This window comes from Mesoplodon densirostris, chromosome 1 (assembly GCF_025265405.1).
Source record: "Mesoplodon densirostris isolate mMesDen1 chromosome 1, mMesDen1 primary haplotype, whole genome shotgun sequence".
NCBI lineage: Eukaryota > Metazoa > Chordata > Mammalia > Artiodactyla > Ziphiidae > Mesoplodon > Mesoplodon densirostris.
The window spans coordinates 35445526-35469779 of NC_082661.1; the positions used below are offsets into that span (position 1 = coordinate 35445526).

At 38.9% G+C, this 24254-nt stretch overlaps 1 protein-coding gene across 2 annotated transcripts in view; it reads right to left on the minus strand.

The window, feature by feature from the left end:
- The window catches only part of EXOC6 (exocyst complex component 6), a 194943-nt gene extending 173152 nt beyond the window's left edge, over nt 1-21791 (minus strand). Inside the window, exon 1 of one of the 2 annotated variants that reach the window (XM_060114007.1) lies at nt 21661-21791. In XM_060114007.1, coding sequence (XP_059969990.1) covers nt 21661-21761 — 101 coding nt within the window. In that variant the 5' untranslated portion in view covers nt 21762-21791. The remainder of the gene's footprint in view (nt 1-21660) is intronic. The other variant, XM_060113927.1, reaches the window with a different exon arrangement.
- Nucleotides 21792-24254: the final 2463 nt, after the last annotated feature.

The window sequence follows — 24254 nt, forward strand, 5'->3', positions numbered from 1 at the left end:
ACTCAAACATCAACAACACACACACTCTCTCACAAACCACACAAATAGTTGCCTGCCTTCACATTCAGGCATGACAAAAACAGAAAACAAGACAACAAACAAACCATTGTACATGGATTCTAATAGGCCTGGTCTACCAAGTTGAAAAGAACTAGCCCTTCTAGTAAGAAAGGCTAAAAGCAAATCTGATTTATACTCTTTTTAACACAGGAATGAATGAATGAGGATAGGAATGATGAAAAAGAGAAGGCAGGGAAAGATGGCATCCTGTTTTTTCCATCATTTAAAATTGAAAAAGGGCCTGAAGACGGTACAAACGTCAGTGATTTTTCTTGCATCAAGCAACTCCCAGTCCTGGAGAGAATAAACCAGAGACTGGCCTTACTAAAACTACTGGAGGCCTGTATCTTGTAACTGCAGAGCTGCAGAGGAATAAGGGACCTATAGCTGACCTAGTACAAGTTCAAGATACAGGACCCGCCCTCCCTGAGTATAATTCTGGTCACATTCCTTACTGTTTCCAATCTTAATGTAAACCTTCCCACCTTTTAAAGTTAAAATTTAATAATGTTTTTATAATGCAGCTTTCATTATCTGATACTCTAAATCAGAAGGCAAAGCATCATGACTAAGATACAGGCTCAGAAGCCAAATGGCCTATGTTCATATCTAGCTCACCACTTACTGACTGCCTAGGGCAAATGACTTAATCTATCTCCACCTCAGTTTCTTCATCTGCAAAATGAGTACCTCATTTGCTTCTTATGAAGATTAAATAAAATAACACATATAAGTGTTTAAAACAGTGGCATATAGTAAATATTCAACAGATGTTAGCTATTACCTATTATTTCCTACATGATTATTTTCACTTCCAGGAACCAAGGTTCTAAGAAATTATTTTAGAGTTAATATCACTGTTCACAGAATTTCACAAAAAATAAGAACCACCTAAAAGTGCAACAACAGGAAATAATCAAATAGAGAAAATAGGTTGAAAATTATATATAATGTAATTTAACTTCATTTAACAAATATTTAACAAAGTTCAACATTTAAAATGTTGAATATTATAACTTCAATAAATAAATATTTGTTGTTTCTAACATAAAAAATGACTAGAATTTTGATTATCCGTAAGCAGTAGGAAAAAAAAGTGATTTTTTCCCTCCTCTCTATTCTATATATTCTTCAAGTTTTCTATAATGAAGGTTCTTGTTTTTCATTAATTCAGTTCAAAAAGTATTTAATATGAGTCTGTTGTACCCATGGCATTATGCTACGTAACACAGTTGGAACTAATCAGAGATGCATGACAATAATAAGCTTCATGGACTATTACATTAGGCCTGCATTTAAGACATTTATTTAAAATATACAGGGAATTCCCTGGCGGTCCAGTGGTTAGGACTCAGCACTTTCACTGCATGGCCCAGGTTCAATCCCTGGTTGAAGAACTAAGATCCTGCAAGCTGCACAGTACAACCAAAAAAAAAAGAAAGAAAGAAAAGAAAATATATATCCTAAGACATACAACTAAATAACATTGTATAGCATTTTTTAAAATCCATGCTATAAGATTTCAGACACAGAAAATACACATATATGTATATATGAGCATATATTTATTTATTTATTTATCCACATAGAATTCAGTCTTCTAAATGTCAAGATTTCATAGAGGAAATAGGACCTAAGAAAGGAATTCAGTGACAGGTAATACTTGAGTAGGTGGAGAAATAAGGAGGAGGGAATTCAATCATGGTAAACACAGCCAGGAAGGAACATAGTGTTGTGAAAAAGAAAATTAAACTGTCTAACTGATATGAAGGATACCTGTTGTAAATAGAGAGAATTCTATCATAACTCTTAGAGTAGTTATTCTTAACCTTTATCTGGGCAGTGGCAAGACTCTTCTCTGCGATTTTAATAAAAGTTATAGATCTTCTCCCCAGAAAAGTGCACAAACACAACGGCAATATATTCTTTGTCTCTGAAAACTGTTCACAAGGCTGAACGAGCAGTACAGCCCCTTCCAATCACAGTACCGAGCTGGTTCAATTAGACACATTCTTTCAGGAATTTTGAAGTGGAATTCAGAAATAGCCAGCTGTATGTGCCTGACTGACATATAGAAGCTGTAGGTAGTCATCCTCAGAGAAAGCCAGACCTCAGAATATGAAGACAGAATGAAGCACGGAGAAACAGAAAGAAATATGGTCTTCTACTTCTTTGTTCCAGTCTTTTGAGAAGTATGATTTTTGTGAGATACCCAGTAACTTTCATTTTTTTCCTTAAGTTAATTCAAGTTGGTTTGGTACTTACAACTAAAACAAACGAACAAAAAATTCTTAACTGAGACATACATGCACGCAGGCACACACGCACACAACACCCACACACATACACAATTTTACAATTATAAGGAGTTGACAAACTCCCTCATCTGATCAATACATTAGAGTACGTCTTCCCAAATGAATAAGTTATAGGCATACCACAATAATGGTCATCTCAACCCTCATTCTAACTTTCTGTTTGTGACATGATATAAAAAATGCTGGGAAGAATTACCACAAAATAATCCAGAAATAAAGGCATAGTTTAAACAGATGCTTGAGGAAAAGAAAATGTCAAACAGATCTCTAGAATAATAATAATAAACAGTAATAATATAATGCCATCTAGCTTTTACACAACACTTTTAATTTCTTCAAAACATCCACAATATTGTACAGCCAAGTAAAGAACTCAGGATAAGTTAAGTGTCCTAAAATACCAGTGTTGGGTATCTAAACCAAATAGGTATCTTGTAGCTGCAGAGCAACTGAGAGTTTCTAGCAACTCTAGGAATGTATAAACACAGAAATGTATAAACACAACATTTAATTTCTTTCATCACAGAATGCTGAAAAAGATTTCTTGTTAACAAAATATTCACCCTTTTCCCATGAAATATTTCATCTAGTTTGCCACATGCATTCTTAGAATGCTTTAGTAAAAAATGCCCAGGTGTTTCCTCTAATTCAATTGAAGAGAATTCTGTCAAACAATATTTCAATGATAGAGATGACATGCCCTAATTTTTTAAAAAATGGATATGATCATATCTTAGAGGATCATACAACCTATCAAAGCATCAAGATCAAGCAAAGGCAAAAAAGCAAAGGATGATTTTCTCCACATTTCTGATGTTATATTTTACTTGCCTTGTTTTCCTCTATGTACAATTTCTCAGCCTTGTTCTCAAATATAGTATCCTGTTTCCATGCATAGGAAAGAGCCTAGTGCAGTCTGTTAGCTAACATTACTTCCTATAACTAGGATTGACATTCTGTAATACCAACATTAACACTCACTGGAATTCTGGTTAACAACACAGCACAAAGATGATGGTTAATGGACATCCTCTATGGTGAAATGTGAATTGATAATCAGCTAACAGATTTGCAATAGACTTCCTCCTTCCTGTTTTTACACTCCTGACCAAGGAGATGTCTCTTCCTGTTGACTTTTGTGCTACTTGGTAAAAAGCTAAAGATGAGGAATGGAAACACCTAATACACAGAAATTTAATTTCTCCTCTAGGATAACAAATTGAATTGCTAAATAAATTTTAATTCAAAAACCTTAAACAATTAAGCAGATTAATGAATGCAGACATAGACTGCTTCCCTAGAAGAATTTAGAAAATTCAACAAAAATATCAAATTGTCTACAGCAGATCTAATGTGCAGTTTGCCTAATAACTTAAGAGATGATCTATATATTCTACCAAAGTCCTTTACAGGAGTATTAATCTATAATTAAGGAGGAATTCTCTTAAGATTGATTTCTCAGCAAAACAACCAACAACAAAAACCACCATTCACCATGGGAAAGAGAAAATTATTTGAGCTTTACACTTACAGTCTGTGCACTTTATGCTAAAAAATACAGTTCAAAATATAAATATAAGATTAATATTTATATACCCAAAACGTTAGCAACAAACTTTCATAAAACAGAAACTATAAGAGATGTGAGAAGAGACAGTAACAAATTAACAAAATGGGACAGTAACACACCTCTCTCAATTCAAGAAAGATCAGGTGAAAAACAATATGAGGCCTTAGAAGATATAACCAACTTATTTAATAAGGAGTCTGTGTGTAAAACTGAGAACCCAAATAAAAAATATGCTTTATTTTCAAGAGTACATGAAACACTCATGAAAACTAACCATATATTAAGCCACAAATAAAAACCTCAGTGAATTCCAAACAAGAGAATCAGTGCAAACAGATTTACCTAACTGTGGTGTAATAAAACTAAAGATTAAAAGCAAATTTTTAAAAATAAAAAACTTCATATCTAGAAAAATTTTTAAGACATACTATTAAAAAAACTGTTGGATCAAAGGGAAAATACAAAAATAAAACAGCAGAATTTCTTTAAGATAGCAATAAGGGGGCTTCCCTGGTGGCGCAGCGGTTGAGGGTCCGCCTGCCGATGCAGGGGACACGGGTTCGTGCCCCGGTCCGGGAGGATCCCACATGCCGCGGAGCAGCTAGGCCCGTGAGCCACGGCCGCTGAGCCTGCGTGTCTGGAGCCTGTGCTCCGCAACGGGAGAGGCCACAACAGTGAGAGGCCCGCATACAGCAAAAAAAAAAAAAAAAAAAAAAAAAGATAGCAATAAGGAAAACAACAGAATATGTGAGATACAGCTAAATCAGTCATCAGAGAAAAATTAATAGCATTAAATAATTACCTCAATAAAATAAAATAAAGCAAATGCAAAATACAAAAAGCTAGAAAAAGAATAAATCAAAAGAAACAGAAGAAATAAATCGTTAAATATAAAAGCAGAAAGGAATGAGTTAGAAAACAGAAATTACTAGAATGAATAAATGCCAAGACAGATTTTTTTTAAAAATCAACAAAACAGACCAACCACCAGCAAACCTAATCAAGGAAAAAGTGAGTGAAACCACAAATATCTACATTAGAACGGACAACGGGGATAAAACAAGCCACCAAAACTGAAGAAATTTTAGCATAAGACTACATTTGCACAGCTCTACTCAATTAAATTTGAAGAAATGGATAATTTTTCAAAAGAATAAAACTTACTGACCCTGTATAGACAGAAAGTGTAACACAGACCAACTGTCACAGAAGAAATAAAGGAATCAAGACTATCCTACAAGAAAAAAAGAAAGAAAAAGAAAGGCACCAGACCCAGCTGATCTCATCGGTAATTCTAACAAAACTTTAAAGATTAGATAATAATCAATACTAATTATATTATTCCAAAGAAAAAGAAAGAAAACTTCCAATTTTATTTAATGAACTAAGCACAACATTGATTCAAAGACCTGAGAAAGACTGCACCGAAGAAGAAAACTACAGACCATCTCATTTATGAGTATCAATGCAAAAAAATTTTGAAAAGCATACGCACAAACAGAATCCAATGGCACACTAAAACAGCAATTCATCATGACACAAATGGGATTTATTCTTTGAAGACAGGACTATTTCAAAATAGGAAATGCATTAATAAATTCAATCATATTAATGGAGCAAAAGGAAAAAAAAAATATGACCATCTCCATAGACACAGGAAAGACAAAATTCAGCAGTGTTTCATGTTAAAAACACTAAGTAAAATGGGTATTTTTCCTCAGCATAATAAAATATAAATACCTCGGCTCAAAAGCCAGAGTTCTCCTTAATGAGGAAACACTAAAGGCTTCCCTGCTAAAGTCAAGGTAAAGATAAAGATACCCACTATCTCTACTGTGTTGCAATTATTAGGCTATGAAGTTTGACTACATAGTAATCTAAGGTTTAAGACCTGGAATGGAAGAAGTAAGATTATTTCTATATACAAATTATATAATTATATTCCTAGAAAACCCATAAGGAATCAATGGAGAAAAAATTACTACAAACAGTAAGAAAATTTAATAAAGTAAGAGGTTAAAAATTAACATACAAAGATTACCAGCATTCACATATATAAACAAAAATGAGAATGTAAGAAAAAACCCAACTAAAATAACAACCAAAAAATAACTACACGTAACCTTAAAGAATTCTAAAATTTATTTGTGCAAAACTTCTAACTCTCCTGAAAGACATAACATGTTGGTAGATATGAAGACTAAACATCATCAAGATGTCTGTTCTCACTATTTAATTTATAAATTTAACTCATTCTCAATAAAATACTTTGAGGATTTTTCTAGAATGAGACAAGTTTATTATTAGGTTCATTTGGAAGAATAAACAAGGAAGAGTCACTAGGAAACCCCTGAAAAAGATGAGCAATAAGGTGAGGGAAGCCCTACCAGATACTATAGCAATAGAGTCTCTGTAATTGTATGATGGTATATAGCACATGAACAAACATGTAGACAATGAACAGGATAAAAACCAGAGATAGACCCACCACATAAGAAAATTCAGTAAATGATAATGGCAGCATCTCAAATCAATGAGAAAAAGATATACTTTTGAATAAGTGTTAAGATAGCTGGCTTGCCATATAAAAAAAGATAAAATCAGGAAATTCCCTGGTGATCCAGTGGTTAGGACTCCGTGCTTCCACTGCAGGGGCGGGGGGCCAGCCAAAAAAAAAAAAGATAAAATCACATCATACCCCAGGGGCTCCCCTGGTGGCGCAGTGGTGGAGAGTCCGCCTGCCGATGCAGGGGACACGGGTTTGTGCCCCGATCCGGGAAAATCCCACATGCCGCGGAGCGGCTAGGCCCGTGAGCCATGGCCGATGGGCCTGCGCGTCCGGAGCCTGTGCTCCGCAACGGGAGAGGCCACAACAGTGAGAGGCCCGCATACCGCAAAAAACAAAACAAACAAACAAAAAAAACACATCATACCCCAGGCAAATTCAAGAGGATCAGAAATGTGAATGTAAAAAATAAAGCCATGCAAGTACCAAAAGAAAACATGAGTCGATCTCCCTATAACCTAGTAGCATGGAACACTTTCCTATAATTCAAAAATCAAGCAAAAAGGCCAAAGATTGATGAATTTTCTTTTCTTTTCTTTTTTTGGCCATGCTGCGCGGCTTGTGGGACCTTAGTTCCCCGACGATGGATCAAACCTGGGCCCTTGGCAGTGACAGCGTGGAGTCCTAATCACTGGACTGCCAGGGAATTCCCTGAATTTTATTTTCATAAAAACTTCTGCATGGCAAAAAAGGGATATGCATAGTAAAAGACAAAATGAAAAAAAAATGTTTCCAACTAATGGCAAGAAAAATTGTGAAAGATTTTGAAATGGACAAAAACAATTACTGAATGTCCCACCTAACGGCACCCTTCTAGATTATCTGTGGTTTTCACTGTCTTGGGCTATTTTACATTTCTGTAAATTGCTGAAAGCTGATAGTAATGCAAGTTACTCTTGCCCATAGAAATGCAAAACACTTTTACCAGTGGAATGCAACTGATTATTGCCCTGCAGATACTGACCAGTTATTTGTCTACTGACAAATCTATTTCAGCATTCCCAAATGCCTATATCATTTTTTTTTGCCATTGCCTTTAAAACAATTGTAACATCTTACTGGTTCTCTCATTAATTATTAAGTTAAATAAAATTCCCTGGCATGCATTAATTTTTATTTAATGATAGCTGTGACTTTCTCACTCAGTCATCACAGCTCTGTTTTTAGGGGTTTTTTTTGGGGGGGGGCGGTTCTTGGTTGGCTTTTTTTTTCCGCCATTCCGCGCAGCTTGTGGGATCTTAGTTCCCTGACCAGGGATTGAACATCCCCCACCCCGCCCTTGGCAGTAAAAGCACGGAGTCCTAACCGCTGGACGGCCAGGAGAGTCCCTAATTTTATATCTGTATAATTTTATCATTTTTAAAATTTATCTTTTAATAGTTTTGGAGGTTTCACCAGGATGCCCAGTGGATTCACCCAGCAGAACCAGGAAACTGCATTACCACAGAACTGCACCTCATGGGCTGCTTTAGCTTTTCAAGGGCTTCTAGGAGGAAAACTCAAGTGGCAACATACATTTAACTTTGCTGACTCTGTTTCTGTAAGTTTTGTTTTGTTTCTTTTCCCTCTCTACAGATTGTATATTTTCATCTGGTTTCCAGTTACTATATGGCCAATAAGTTATTACCCCTAAGTGGTAGCAATGACTGAGAATTTGGTTTCATAGTTTGACATTTATTTGATGATCCCTATACAAGGATGACAAATCTCTTGGGTACAAGATGAAAGACACTCTGGTTTGTCTATTTGTCAATTTTGAGCTCAAATTTTTTAAGAATTTCATTTTCAGTTCTTTGATAACTAGACCCGGGAGGTTTTCTCTCTACAACTCATGTCTCTTGACCTGGGGGTGAAATTATAGAATCAAAGCTATAAAGCTCTGTATCTGTAATTCAGAAAGGTTTTTACCTCTCATTGTGTGTGATAAATCAAACAATTTATCTCCAGAGGTTATTCAGTATTTAGATTTTAAAGTCTCTATTTTGACTGGCTTATTGATAAAAAAAAAAAAAAGCACTTATATAAATGGAATATTTGTAAAATTCCCAGAAAACAAAAAAAACTGAATTTCTAACACTTTAAATGTGCTAGACTTCTTTAAAAATTTCTTCCTACATGAATTAACTTAGAAACATTTAAAAAATCTAAGTTCAGGGCTTCCCTGGGGGCGCAGTGGTTGAGAGTCTGCCTGCCGATGCAGGGGACAGGGATTCGTGCCCCAGTCCGGGAGGATCCCACATGCCGCGGAGCGGCTAGGCCCGTGAACCATGGCAGCTGAGCCTGCGTGTCCAGAGCCTGTGCTCCGCAACGGGAGGGGCCCCAATAGTGAGAGGCCCGCGTACAGCAAAAAAAAAAAAAAATCTAAGTTCACATAATTCACGTACAGTTTGACCCTTGAACAACTCAAGAGTTAGGGGCACCAACCCTCCACACTGTCAAAAATCCACATATAACTTTATAGTTAGTCCTCCATATCCAAGGTTCCTCTGTATCTGCATTCTGCATTCGCCGATTCAACCAACCTCGGACCCTGTAGTACTGCTGTATTTACTACTGAAGAAAAATCTGCGTATAACTGCGCAGTTCAAACCCCTGTTGTTCAAGAGTTAACTGTACAACTTCAGCAAACAAGCCTAGTTGGATCATTTTGGTTTATAAAAATAGCTATTTATTTTTTATGATTAATCATTTTATTCCACTTGGGTTTGTTTTTCCCTGAACACACACAGGTTCACTAATCAAACAAGCTAACATTACCCTACAAAAATATTCAAGATGATTAAAAATGTAAATTTGTGCTCAACTAAGCAGAATCATTACTCTGACAAACTTTTTATTTCAACACATATTAAAGATTAATTTCTAAGATCTTTAGGTAACTTAAAACCTTAATATTAAGTTAATTATGAGACAATCACTGGGTAGCAGTTAATTTTTAAGTATAATGGAATCCTAGCAGACTGATTACTAAGCATAACTAAGTTTATATACTTTTGCTTCTTATTTTTATATGCTATTGAAAATCTATAGTTTCCGGATGTGTCCATGAAAGTGTTCATTTTTGCCACTTTAAGGTATAAAAGTGACGTTTGTATCTGTAAGAAGTTGTATTCACGAGATTTGCTCTTATTCAGACAATTCTCAATGTTCCACTTCCGTGTTTCAATGTGAAATATAAATTAGTTACTTTGGTTAAAAGTTAGAACCATTAGCAGTAGTTAAGATACTAGGAACAGTGACAGAGAAATACAACTGTGTATGTACTTCTGTTTTATCAAGGAAAAAGAGCAGCTTTCTCCTACAGCAGTAGTTTTCAAATTTGGGGGTCTCTTTTACATAACTCTCAAAACTTACTGAGAAATCGAAAAAGCTTTTGTTTATGTGGATTCTAACTATTGATATTTACCGCATTAAAAACTAAAACTGAAATTTTTTGTGTGTGGGTATGGGGGGTGCTGCATAGCGTGGCTTGCAGGATCTTAGTTCCCTGAGCAGGGATGAAACCCAGGCCCCCAGCAGTGGAAGCGCCAAGTCCTAACTACTGGATTGCCAGGGAATTCCCAAAACAGATATTTTTTTTTAAATTGACCGATTCATTTGAAAGTAGCAATGATAAATGCACTGCATTTTAATGTAAATAACCTCTTAGCATTATTTGAAAATAGTTTTGACCTCACAGATCCCAAAAAAAAGAACAAGTGCTCTAAAGCAAACTGTTTAAGAACATGGAAGAGCACAATGAAGGACAAAACATGGAAAATGAATTTTATTTGCCTTCATTTACAATATAAGACTGAAAATACGCTATGATATATGTTTAAAATTTAGCAACATTTGTTCAGTTTTGTTGGGCTTGCTTCCTTGGTTTACTGGTTTAATGACCTGCCTAAAATATGAAAGGTTACTCTTTACCTTCTATGTAATCTGCCTAGATGACTGTTTTGCCAGAATAATGTCTGTACTTCATGTGGACTTTATTATATTCTTGATTATTCAATAAAAAACAGAAAAGGTTTCCTCTCACTTATGAAAGAACTAAGTTGCTTTACAATCAAGTTATCTATGTTTATTTTTTAAATGCTTTACTTTCACTTTAATTAACCAAGTTTTGCTTCTCAGGCAACCTCTGACAACTGTTCTGATTTTGCCTTTCCAATCTGGATCCTATAGAAAAAATAAAATAAAACTTTCAAGATATCTTTCACATCTATAACTGTCTTGGAGATTTCCCAGAAGAACCCAGAAAGAGCACAGTTATTTATTTTCATCTTATAAAAAGACTATAAATAATTAGGTTTGTTTGATATATTACTATAGTAAATGTTGCACGGGAAGAACTGTCAAATAAGAGAGATGCTCACCCTTCCTAAGTTAAATGTGTATAAGTAAAAAATGTTATAATACAAACATTTTTGAAATTGTACTCTTCATGGGAAGCCCTTGAATGTCAATTTCTGGGACAAAAATTGCTAGCTATAACTATGTTTTCACTAATCAAAACTTTTAAGTAGTAATGTATTGTACCTGACAGAAAATTTTACTGTTCTCCATTCTAATATTAGTTACAGGAATAAATTAACCATAGCCATTAAGCCTCTGTCATCTACAGACAGTCTTTGTTTCACTCTTACGCTTGCCCAAAAGCTCTGCTATAAGCTGTAAGTCCGAGTTTATGGCTTCAACAATGAAGGACAGTTTCAGAGCCTTGCGGCACTTCAAACTATTGACACTTCACAAAATAGACTTTTTAAAGTTAAACATAGAATAGCCATATGACTCAGCAATTCCACTCTTAGATATATACCTAAAAAAACTGAAAATAGACATTCAAACAAAAGCTTATACATGAATGTTCATAGCAGCACATTCACAACAACCAAAAGGTAGAAACAACCCAAATGTTCACCAACTGATGGATGAATAAAACATGGAATATCCACACAGTGGAATATTATTCAGCCATAAAAAAGAAAGAAGTACTGATACATTGTTACAATATAGATGAATCTCAAAACATTATGCTGAAATGAAAAAAAGACACAAAAAGTCATATACTGTATGCTTCTATCAATATTTTAATGAAATATCCAAAAAAGGTAAATCCATAGAGACAGAAAACAGAGTAGTAGTTGCCAGCAGCTGGGGGAAGAGGGGGAATGGAGAGTAGCTACTTAAGGAGTACAGGGTTTCCTTTTGTAACGATGAAAATGTTTTGCAGCTAGATAGAGATAATGGTTGTACAACATTGTGAATGTACTAAATGTCACTGAATTGTACCTTTAAAATAGCATATTTTATGTTTTGTGAATTCTACCTCTATTTAAATGAAAAACAAGATGAAGTTTCCCAGAATTCATGAACCTACTTCCTAGTGAAACAACCATAACCAATGAAAATTACTTAAAAACAAAAAACACCATTTGAAATCTCTGAAAATTGTCCCAAGAGCATACAGCAAATGAAGAAACATTTATTCAAGAAAATCTACTAAGAACAGTAAGAGCTTATGGCCCCTGAACCACAACTAACACTCTTCCTCCAGCTTAGCATGATAGAAGCTCCATCCTGGCTGGGTGTGGCTAAGTAGTCAGGGCTTCCTCTCCCCCCAGGTTTCAGTTAAGGGTCAGAAAAAGGGCAGGCATACCGCATTTCTCATCCTCCCTCCCCCACAGCTCTGTGTTACAGAACCTAAATTCCAGGTGAGTGTGGCTGAAAGCTTGGGGGCCTCCTTCCTCCACCCAGCCCCATGAAGGATGTCATAGGACAGAGGCTTTCCCAAAGATGGAGTAGCCAGGAATACTGGGATCCCAACTGCCCCACCTCAGCTTGAGACAGGCTGGGACCTGGGACCTGAGACCTGGGACCTGGGACCCGTTGCTGCAGTGTCTGAACCTGGGCAAATGTCTCCTCCAGCAACAAAATACAAAGAAACTATAAGGGACTTAAAATAATTGCCTGCATATGCAAATGGGGCAAATTATGGACAAGACACAAAAAGACCAAAAAAAACCCCAACTGCCACCTCTGAAGAGCCAGGAGCAAAAATAGGGTGTCAAGAGCAAAAGCAGTGTACTGTGCATGCCCCCTGCACTCAACACCACCAAAGGGGTGGGCAAACCACCTAAGCCACCCCTCCAGCCTGACCCCTGGACACACCCCTACCTTCACCCCATTTAAGGAACCAGCTGGCCCCCACCTTGAGGAGCAAGCAAAGGAAATTGTTACCTGTTTTTGCTCCCCCTGCTGTAGCAGGGGCCCCAATAAAGCCTTGCCTGAATTTCTTGTCTGGTCTCTTATCAATTTCTATTGATTAAGGAAGGCCAAGAACCCTGGTCTGTAACAAGCTCATAGGACAGGGGCTGTACACTTTGAGGGGCAGGCCAAGAAGAACAGAGGTCCTCTGCCCCATCCAGAGTGCTGCTCTTTAAGAACAGTATCACCTGAAACAGGCCATTGTTCCTGCCCCAAGCTCTGGTGCAGTGGCGCAGAGATTATCCCCACTGGAAGAAGCAGGAGAAAATTGCAAAGTTCTCCCTCAAAAAACTGACTTTATTTCGAACAGAATGTAAGGAAGTCCAAACATTATGGTACTCTTGAAAACAATGGAGATTTTGGTAGTAAGCAATTGAGAGGAGTCTGGTACCTCCATGTGATCAACAAGTTAAATCATAGGTCAGCCAGTTTACCAAAAAGAACCAGAGAAAGAAAATGTGAAGAGCCCTCCTATGATCAGAACAAACCTCAGAGATTGGCCTGTAAAACTAACCCTGCACTCAAACACATATTTGTACATCATGTTCACAGCAGCATTCACAACAGCCAAAAGATGGAAGCAATCTGAGCGTCCATCAACAAATAATGGATAAACAGAAAGTAGTATATACGTACAATAGTATATTATCCAGCCTCAAAAAGGAAGGAAATTCTGATACATGCTACAACATGGATGAACCTTGATGACATAATGTTAAGTGAGATAAGCCAGTCACAAAAGAACAATTATATGATTCCACTTATATGAGGTATCTAAAGTAATCATATTCATAGAAACAGAAAGTATGGTAGTAGTTACCGGGGGCTGCTGGGACAATGGGGAGTTACCATTTAATGAGTACAGTTTCAGTTCGGAAAGGTGAAAAAGTTCTGGAGATGGATGGTGGTTATGGCTGCAGAGCAATGTTAATGTACTTAATGAAACGAACTGCACATTTAAAATGGTAAACTTTATGTTATGTGTATTTTATCACAATTCTCTAAGTAATATTTAAAAATCAAGATTGGGAAGATTAGGGAACTTAATCCACTAGAAAAATCATTAAGCCAGGAATAAATATAAAATAGAGAAGTAAATGAAAAAGTCTATCATTTTTTCCTTCAAACTTACTAAGCATGATCTAGTTGGATGTGTTCTAGCTGCTGGGGTGTGTAGTAGATCCCTGTTACCTGGTGGTGCATTCTCCTCCCAGCTACTAAGGACCCATAGCTGCACCCTTCTCTGGAGACCTGTGAGTAGGAGGCACTCTGCCCAGTAATGCCTGGGAAGGTGTGCCCCCCAGTAGTCACACACTCTGGGGGGTAGCCTATAGCCAATGAGAGGTTGTTGGAGGTGGGAGTAAAAGTTCAGCCCCATTGCCTCAAAGTGGAACAACTCTGTGATATCATTCTTTTTTTTTTTTAATTTATTTTATTTATTTATTTATTTTTGGCTGCACTGTGTCTTCGTTGCTGCACACGGGCTTTCTCTAGTTGCGGCGAGTGGTGGCTTCTCTTGTTGCAGAGCACGGGCTCTAGGGGCACAGGCTCAGTAGTTGTGGCACACGGGCTTAGTTGCTCCGCGGCATGTGGGACCTTCCCAGACCAGGGATTGAACCCGTGTCCCCTGCATTGGCAGGCTGGAATCTCAACCACTGTGCCACCAGGGAAGTCCCTGTGATATCACTCTAACTTCAGAGCTCCTCCTGGAATCAGGCTGAGGCTAGACTTAAGATGAACCCACAGTTTTAGATCTCCTCTACCCTATCCTATTTCCCTCACTCCTACAGGTTTCATCTGAAAGTACTGCCTCAACAAATTACTTGCATAAGGGGTAAAAAAAACCTACCACTGCAAAGGGGACCAGATTTAATTGGATTAGACTGTGAAACAACTTATGCCCCTGAATACTGTTGAAAACAATAAAGCAACCAGCCAGCAATTACTGGAGTCTAACATGTCAGTGTGATATCAAGATAAGCAGGCAGGGACTTCCCTGGTGGTCCAGTGGTTAAGACTCCATGCTGTCAATGCAGAGCACATGGGTTCGATCCCTGGTCAGGGAACTAAGATCCCACATGCCACGGGGCCTGGCCAAAAGATTAAAAAAAAAAAAAAAAAAGATAAGCAGACAGCTTAACAGAGAGATCAGGGAAAGACATAAGGAGAATTCTGCTAAAACCACTATCATTCCAGAGTGACTGTGTACATGCCAAGATTGTGCCCTCTGAGGAGCTGCAGCAGAGGCTTCACACTGTGAGGGAAATACACTTGACTGAAATAGTCCAGCCGAGCCACTAAACAAACAAACACAAACAAAAACAAGCTCCAGGAACTTCCCAGGTGGTCCAGTGGGTGAGACTCGGTGCTCCCAATACAGGGGGCCCAGGTTCAATCCCTGGTCAGGGAACTAGATCCCACATGCATGCTGCAACTAAGAAGTCTGCATGCCGCAACAAAGACCCTGCATGCCACAGCTAAGACCTGGCACAGCCAAAATAAATAAATTAATTAAATAAATAAATATTAGGGAAAGAAAAAAACAAGCCCCAGAAGGTGGTTGGGGGGTGGGGGTGGGAATCAATATAAAGAGTTGATACATGGCTTCCCTGGTGGCGCAGTGGTTGAGAGTCCGCCTGCCAATGCAGGGGATACGGGTTCGTGCCCCAGTCTGGGAAGATCCCACATGCCACGGAGCGGCTGGGCCCGTGAGCCATTGCCGCTGAGCCTGCGCGTCCGGAGCCTGTGCTCCACAACGGGAGAGGCCACAGCAGTGAGAGGCCTGCGTACCGCAAAAAAAAAAAAAGAGTTGATACAATATACTGTCTAAACATTTTAGTTTTCAACCACAACAACGAATTATGAGATAGGCAAAGAAATAGGAGACTATGACCCACACACAGGAAAAGAAACAGGCCCTGTGAGAGGGCTTAGATGGTGGAGTTAACAAAGACTTCAAAGTACTAGGTTCATAGTACTCAAAACAAAACGTGCTTAAAGAAGTGAAAGAAGGTATGATGACAATGTCTAATGAAATAAGAGACTATTGACAAAGAAAGAGAAATCATAAAAAAGAATCAAGTTAAAATCCTGGAGTTGAAAAGTCAACAACAGAAAAGAAACACTCATTAGAAGATCTCAACAGTAGACATAAATTAGCAGAAGAAAGACTAATTAAACATAGACTAATACAGAATATGTAATCCAAACAGAGAGACAAAAGAATGAAGAAAATGCAGAGCTTCAGAGAAATGTGAACAGTGTTAAGCACACCAACATACACATGATGGGAGTATCAAAGTAAGGAAGAAAATGGAGCAGAAAGAATATCTGAAGAAATAATGGCTGAAATTTCCCAAATTTGATGAAAAACATTAAACTAAACATCTAAGATGATCGACAAACTACAAGAAGGATAAACACAAAGAACTCCATACCCAGACACATCACAGTAAAAATAATAAAAGACAAAGGGAAAATCTTGAAAACAAGGGGGAAAAAAACACATATAAGGGAACCCCACTGAGATTAACAGTTGACTTATCAACAGAAGAAATGGAGGCCAAAAGGCAGTGGGATAATATATTCAAGTGTTAAAAGAAAAAACTGTCAGCTAAGAATCTTATAACCAACAAAACTATCTTTCAAATAATGAAGGCAAAATAAAGACACTTGCAGATAAACAGACTGAGGGAATTAGTTACCAGCAGACCAGCCTTACAAGAAATACTAAGAGAAGTTCTTCATAATTAAAAGAGTGAACCCAGATGGCAATATGAACACATGCACACACACACACAAGAACACCAGCAAAGGTAACTATGTAATTCTAAAAGACAGTATAAATGCATCTTTCCTCTCTTAACTAATTTGAAAAGCAATTGCATAGGACAATATGTACATAACTGTATTGACAACATGCAGAAACATATTTGAAAATAACAGCACAAATTAAGTATGTGGGAACAAAGCTGTAATGGAATAAGAAAATGACACAACTAAAAACTCAGCAACAAATAAAGAGAATTAGAAATGGTAAATAAGGCTAATGTAACAAACTCTATAAATATACTTGCTCTCTTTCTCTCAGCTTCTTTGAAAAATAAGAAGTTATATACAGCAACAAATGGAACACCATATTGTTGTGTTTGTAACATATATAGATGTAAGATATTACAATAATAGCACAAAAAAGGGAAAGAGGAAACAGTTATATAGGAGTAACGTTTCGGTACTTCACTGGAATTAATTTAGAATTAATCTGAAAGCTGATTCTGAGAGCAACCACTAAGAAATAAATTTCTTTTAAATACTGGGGAAAAATCACTAAAGTAATTAAAATGTTACACTAGAAAATATTCACTTAACAAAAAATAGTAAAAAAAAAAAAAAAGGCAGGGGGGACAGAGGAGCAAAAAGAAATGAGACATACAGAAAACAAAACGTAAAATGACAGCTATAAATCCAACTACATAAATATTAACATTCAATATGAATGGATTAAACAATCCAGTCAAAAGTCAGAGATCAACTGGATAAAAAATAAGATCCATCACACTTTAGATTCACGGATAAAAATCGGTTGAAAGTAAAAGGATAGAAAAAGAGTCTTTCAATCAAGAATATGTAACAAGTATACACATTTATACACCTAACAACAGAGCCCAAAACACATGAAGCAAAAACTATCCAATACCCAATAATGGATAGAACTAAGCATTATATCAAAAAGGAAGTAGAAGACTTTGAACAACTATTATCTAATGAGATCTAACAGACATCTATAGACTCTTCCACCCAACATCAGGATACATATTCTTCTCAATTGCACATGGAACATTCTCCAGGATAGACCACATGTGAGGCCATAAAACAAGTCTCAATGAATTAAAAGGACTGAAGTCATACAAAGTATGATCTCTGACCAAATGCAATGAAATTAGAAATTAACCATGGAAGGATGTTTGAGAAATTCACAAATACATAGAAATTAAACAACATACGTCTAAATAACCAATGACTCAAAGAAGAAATCACAAAGGAATTTTATTTATTTTATTTTATTTTTTTGCGGTACGCGGGCCTCTCACTGTTGTGGCCTCTCCCGTTGTGGAGCACAGGTTCCGGACGCGCAGCCTCAGCGGCCATGGTTCACAGGCCCAGCCGCTCCGCGGCATGTGGGATCTTCCCGGACCGGGGCACGAACCCATGTCCCCTGCATTGGCAGGTGGACTCTCAACCACTGCACCACCAGGGAAGCCCGAAATACAATTGATTTTTGCATACTGATTTGGTGTCCTATATCCTTGCTAAACCCACTTAACAGTTTTAGTAGCTTTTCTATGCATTCCATAGGATTTTCTCTATAGATAATTACATTGTCTGCAAATAAAGATGATTTTCCAATCAAGTTTTTTTTTTCTTATCTTATTATACTGGCTAGGACCTCTAGTACAGTGTTGAATAGAAGTTGTGAGAAGGAACATCCTTGCTTTATTCCTGATTTTAGGAGAAAAGCATTCAGTCTTTCACCGTTAAGTTTAATGTTAACTACAGGTTTTTCATAGATGCCTTTTTTCGGGCTGAGGAATTTCCATTCCTAGTTTCTGAGGGTTTTTATCAGGAATGAATGTTAGATTTGTCAATGCTTTCTCTGCATCTATTAAGATGATCATATAATTTTTTTTAGTTTAATATGAATTACGTCAGTTGGTTTTTCAAGTGTTAACCAGCATGCCTTCTTGAAATAAATCCCATTTATTATTCTTATATATTGTGGATTTAATTTGCTAAAATTCTGTTAAAAGTGTTTTAGTGTGTGTGTTAATAATGCTGGTGTATAGTTTCCTTTTCTAGAAATGTCTTTGTTTAGTTTTGGTATCAGGTTAATGTTGACCTCAAAGTGAGTTGAGAATTGATCACTGGTATCTGCTCCCTTTTTTCCCCTAGAAGTTTATCAATTTTACTCATTTCAAAGAATGAGGTTTCAGTTTCACTGATTTTCTCAACTGTTTTTCTATTTCCTATTTCACTGATGTCCACTCTGATCATTATCATCTTTCTTTGGCTCTTTTGGATTTCATTTGCTCTTTTTTTTCTAGTTTCTTAACTTAGAAGATGAAGCCATTATTTTAAACCATTCTTTTCCAGTAGAGGTGTTTAGTGTATTTCTCTCTAATTATAGATTTAGCTGTATCCCACAAATTTTGATATGTTGTGTTTTCATTTTATTCATTCAAAATACTTTCTAATTTCTCTTTCCATTTCTTCTTTCATCCATGGGTTATCTAGATGTGTGTTTTTCAGTGTTCAAATATTTGGGAATTTTCCAGATACTTTTCTACTGACTTCTAATTTAATTCCATTGTGGCCAAAGAACCACATCATACACCAGGCCCTGTGAAAAGTGTATAATATGCTTCTCATTTAATCATCTGGCTTCCTCCAGGAAGACTGATCTGATAAAGTGAGTCTGGAAAAGGTCAGGCTGAAAAAAAGTCTGCCACTAAGAAAAATAATATTAATAATAACTATAACAACATAAGCCTACATGCCAGCTAAAACTTAATTGAGAAATAACAACAAAAATTGATCTTAATGCTGAAATATTTATGAATGAACTGCTGTCTGGGATTTGCTTCAAAATAATCCAGGGTGAGGAAGAGTGGAAATGGGAAGAGATCAAATGAGACTGGCCAGGGGTTGAATTGAAGCTAGATGATAAATTCATGTGGCCCATTAGACTTTTCTACTTTTTAAAACACTTAAATTTTCCCATAATGAAAGTTTTTTTTAAATTTAGTATTAGCATTTCACTCAGTGAAACCTTGGGAAAAGATAACAGTAGCTTAAATTGTTCAAGAGAAAAGACCACTAATAGTGCCTTCTACATGTGTGTGCAAAGAGTCTGCTTATAAATGAGAGATGACAAGTGTATATATAGGATAAGTGTGAGTCAACGTAGTTCATTAAAAAAAAGAGTGTGGGTTTCAACAAAGTGAGGTTACAAAACTGTCCAGCAAAATAGAACAGAATGATAACACCATGAATATATATATTCTATTTGTGTCACAAAAATCTCTCAATATACAGTTGACTGTTGAACAATGAGGGGGTTAGGGTCTCGGACTCTTCACGCAGTGAAAAATCCACATATAACCTATAGTCAGCTGTCCATACACTGGTTTCCTCCATATCCCGGGTTCCACATCCTCGGATTCAACCAACTGTGGATCGTGTAGTACCACGGTATTTGCTATTTTAAAAATCCCAGGTATAAGTGGATCGACAGTTTAAATCCATATTGTTCAAGAGCCAACTGTATTTCAAATTTTTCTTCTAAGTCAATTTCATCTGCTATCAAGAACACTGCCTAGCACATTTTCTCAAGAAGCAGCATCTCCTTCATAACCAATACTATTTTCAAAAACGGACTGTTCTGATAACTGTACCACATACTGTACTCTTTCAGTTTCACCACACAGTGAGGAAAACAAAGCTTCCTTTTAGTCTATGACTTCTACTTTCATTACCAAATGCAGAGTTTTATGAAAAGAATTACATTGAAAAATTAAGAAAATGCACTAATTATTCTTATCATAAATGGAACTTCATTTGACAAAAATATATCAGATGCCTACCACATGCTTCGTGTTAGGCATACAGCAGTAAACAAATAGGCAAGGTCCCTAAGGTCCTGGGCTTTCTGGGCATCTAAACACCTACCCCTCCCCTGTCTACAAATAAAGAATCAAGGTCCAGAGAAGTTAAATGATTTTTGCCCATGACCGCACACTTCATCAGTGGTTAGACTAGGGTAAACCAAGAACCCAGGTCTCCGGATTATCAGAGCAAGGTGGATTTACGTCATAACTTGAACTGGCTTCACTTTATACTACATCCTCAGTCCACAAAATATCCAGCGCTCCATTTCTAGGAATGTATCCTGAAGAAATATAATAATAATGATTAAAGCCCAATGTGTCCCAAGTTCCCTAAGTGAATAATAATTTCATTATCATCACAGCGAAAAATGAAACCTTGTGTTTAAAAGGCACTCATCCTTGAAGAAAGTGCCTAACACTCTAATGGATCACTATAGTACCCGGCTAATATTCTATTAGGGCAGCAGGTATTCAGTCTGGAATATTCATTGTTTTTGTACTATTTTTAAAGGGTGGAGATTCTTTTTAAAATAAACTGGGAAATGCATGCAAAATTAATGTAACGTTCGTAAATAAGTAAAAGCTCCCCAGACTTGCCGAGCGAGCGCACGGTCACATCAGCGCGTTCCCGAGCGTCAGCTCCTCCCCTCCAGCCCACGCTCCCTCCTCGCCCACTCTGGCCGCGCGGGAGGGGCGATAATGGTGCCGGCGTCTCCCGCTCAATTTCAATTCTCCCACGCCCTCGGCAGCCCAGCTCGCCAAGGTTTCCACCTGCGCGAGCGTCGGTACCTCTGTCACGCCGGCTGTCGGCACTTAACCTTGGCCTCCGCCACGCCCGCAGCCAAGCCGCCCTCGGCCCCTGCACGATCTGAGAGCCAGGAAGCCCCAGGCGCGTCCTCGAGACCCCAGGCCAGGGCCGGGACTGGACTGCGAAGGCGGGGCGGCGCCGCGGCTCCCGGGGTCAGAGGCGCCTTGGCAGCCACACCTTCCAGCTGCGCGGTGACAGCTCCCGCGGCTGAGGCGGGCCGCGCCGACAGGTGTAGCCTCCCGTGCCGCCCCGCCCCGGTCCCGGCTCAGGTCCCGGCCAGCCGCCCTGAAGCTCGTCCACCCGCCCCCTCGCGCACCACCTGTCTGGCCGCTCCGCGCGCCACCGGCGGCGGACGACCCTCCCGGCTCCCGACGAGCGGCCGGAGGGGGCAGCCCGAGACCCCGGGAGGATGAGAGCTTTACCGGAGGGTGGGCCCCACGCAGGCGGTGTCGGTGCTCTGGATCTCCTGCAAGATCCGCTCGTGCTCCGGAACGGTGCCCAGACCTTCGCCGCTCTCCGCCATCTTGGCTGGAAGCTGAGGAGCCAGCGAGGCGCGGCGCCGCGAGAACCGCGGGGGCGAGCGGCCTGTGGCGCGAGCGCGAGCGCGAGGGGGCGGGGGAAAGGGGCGGGGCTGGGAAAGGGGCGGGGCGGGCGGGGTGGGGCGGGCAGCGCAGGGGCGCGCGGGTGGCGTGGGAGGCAGCGCGCGGGCCCGCGAGCAGGTGTCGGGTCTCCACACCTGCGGGAGGCCAAGGTACTGCCGGGGGCGGTGGGGCGTGGAGACGCGTCACCTCCAGCTCTCGCTCGGCACTTGTCCCTAGTTGCTGTCTATTAACTGGCTGGGCTTTAACACAGATCCCTGTATTCTGTGTGCCCGACCCTCTGCCACGCGCTGGGGATACTTTAGTAATGAGGGAGGTCGACAATCTGTAATAAGAGCTATGGGAACGTTTAACAGGGAGGCCTGATGTACTACTCTGGGTGGTGGAGAGTCAGAGAAAGGAAAACGTGTACTCAAGAAAAGCAAAATGGTGTGTGGGAGTACGATTTATTTTAGGAATGAGCCAGGAAGGTTCCAGCTGGCGACTGCTCTGAGTGGATTCCTGTCCCTGCCCGCGGGAAGTCCACAGAGGCCAGTCAACTTGGAAATAAATTATAAGCGCCAGAAAAAGTAAATGACATCAAACTATGACACCTTATGGCAAAGATAAAAGTGCAATGTGTGATTTCATGCCAAAGTCCTTGAACCCAAGTGCCCCCAAGTTGCTGTGGCTGGGATAAGGCGTGGAAGCTCTTGAGAGCAGTGGGCATCAGCGAGATGGGAAAGAAAGGCAGGTGGCTTGGGCAAAGGTACTAGTGTAGAAGAGTTCTGTTTAGTGAAGTGTTTGTGGGACGCTGAGTAAACCAGTTTGTCATGGTCAAAGCAGCGACTGAGAAGGTTAGTCAAGAAGAGAGTACATACCTAGCCCTGAAGGACAAATATTTTCTGGTCTCCATTAATCCAGGGCTCTGAATGTCCCTTTGAGTCAACCAAGCTCTTTCCTACACAGCTGTGTAACTCACTCCTTCAGTGAGCTTTTTCTAGAAGCTTTTACTACTTCCATCCTCCTCCCACAAAAATCCTGGGAGATGATATTGCATAATAATTAAGAGCATGAGCTCTGAAGACTGGTGTCTTCAATTTAATTCCCTGGTCCTTCACTCCACAGCTGGGTGACATTGTGCAAGAACCTAGTCCCTTTATAATTCAGTTTCCCCATCTGTAAATGACCATAATAGTACTGTCTACCTCATTTTGCTGTCCCATGGTGTGTTAGCTTTCTATTATTGCTGGAACAAATTATCACAAACTTAGCTTAAAACAACTCAAATGTATTATGTTATAGTTCTGTAGGCTTGATGTCTAATACGGGTTTCACTGGGCTAAAATCAAGGTGTCAGCACAACTGTGCTCTTTCCAGAGGCTCTAGGGGAGAATTCATTTCCTTACCTATTTCAGTTTCTAGAGGCCCTCCACATTCCTTGGTTCATGGCCCTCTTCCTCAATCTTTCAAGCCAGCAATATTGCATCTCTCTGACCATTCTTCTGTAGTCACATCTCCCTTTGACTCTGACCTAGGCCAGAAAAGATTCTCTGCTTTTAAGGACCCATGGCATTAGGTTTGACACAACCCCGTAATTCTGTATAATCTTCTATCTCAAAGGCTTAACATTAATCACATCTCCAATATCCCTTTTGTCATGTGAGGTAATATATTTGCAGATTCCAGGGATTAGGACATGGACATTGTGGGGAAACCATTATTCTGCCTGCCACACTTAGTAAGGGCCCAATAAACATTACTAACATATATAAATGTCCTCCTTCCTATTAATGTGAAATTTCTGCCCTCCTTGGAAACTTCAACTCAGATTTATCTCCTTCATAAAGATTTCCCTAACGAATCACAACCTTCTCCACTGACTCTAGATTCAATGTAGCACATATATCCATTCCACCAACAACTGTTTTAAGAGTTTGCACTTGTTTTGATTAGTTCCTTTTTATAATTCGAATTTTGTTTGTTCTGTACAGTTGACCCCCAGGGAACCGAAACACGGCTGACCTCAGTGCACACTGGCTTGGAAGACTAAGGAAGCTCTGCTACATCCAAATACTTATTCTACCAAGAAACCCTATCACAAGCCTGTTTCCACTGTCTTGATGGTACAAGAGAATCCAGATCTTCTCTGGGTAATCTCACTTCCTCAAGCTGTGAAAATATACAGAAAAAAAAAAAAAGAAATCTCTTCCCAAGTCCACCAGCACTTTCACACCATGTTAAGGTCCTTAAGTTCAGAGATGACTTTTTTTTTTAATTTTTCAATTTCTTATAGTTCCTCATAGAGTCCTGCACATGGCTGAGAGAAAGTTGGAGGGTCTTTAAACCAGACAATGCTGAAGTTCTGAAGCCATTGGAAAGAGTTCAGGATGAGTTAGAAAGGAGCATTCCAAACAGGTCTGAGTAGGTAGGAGTTT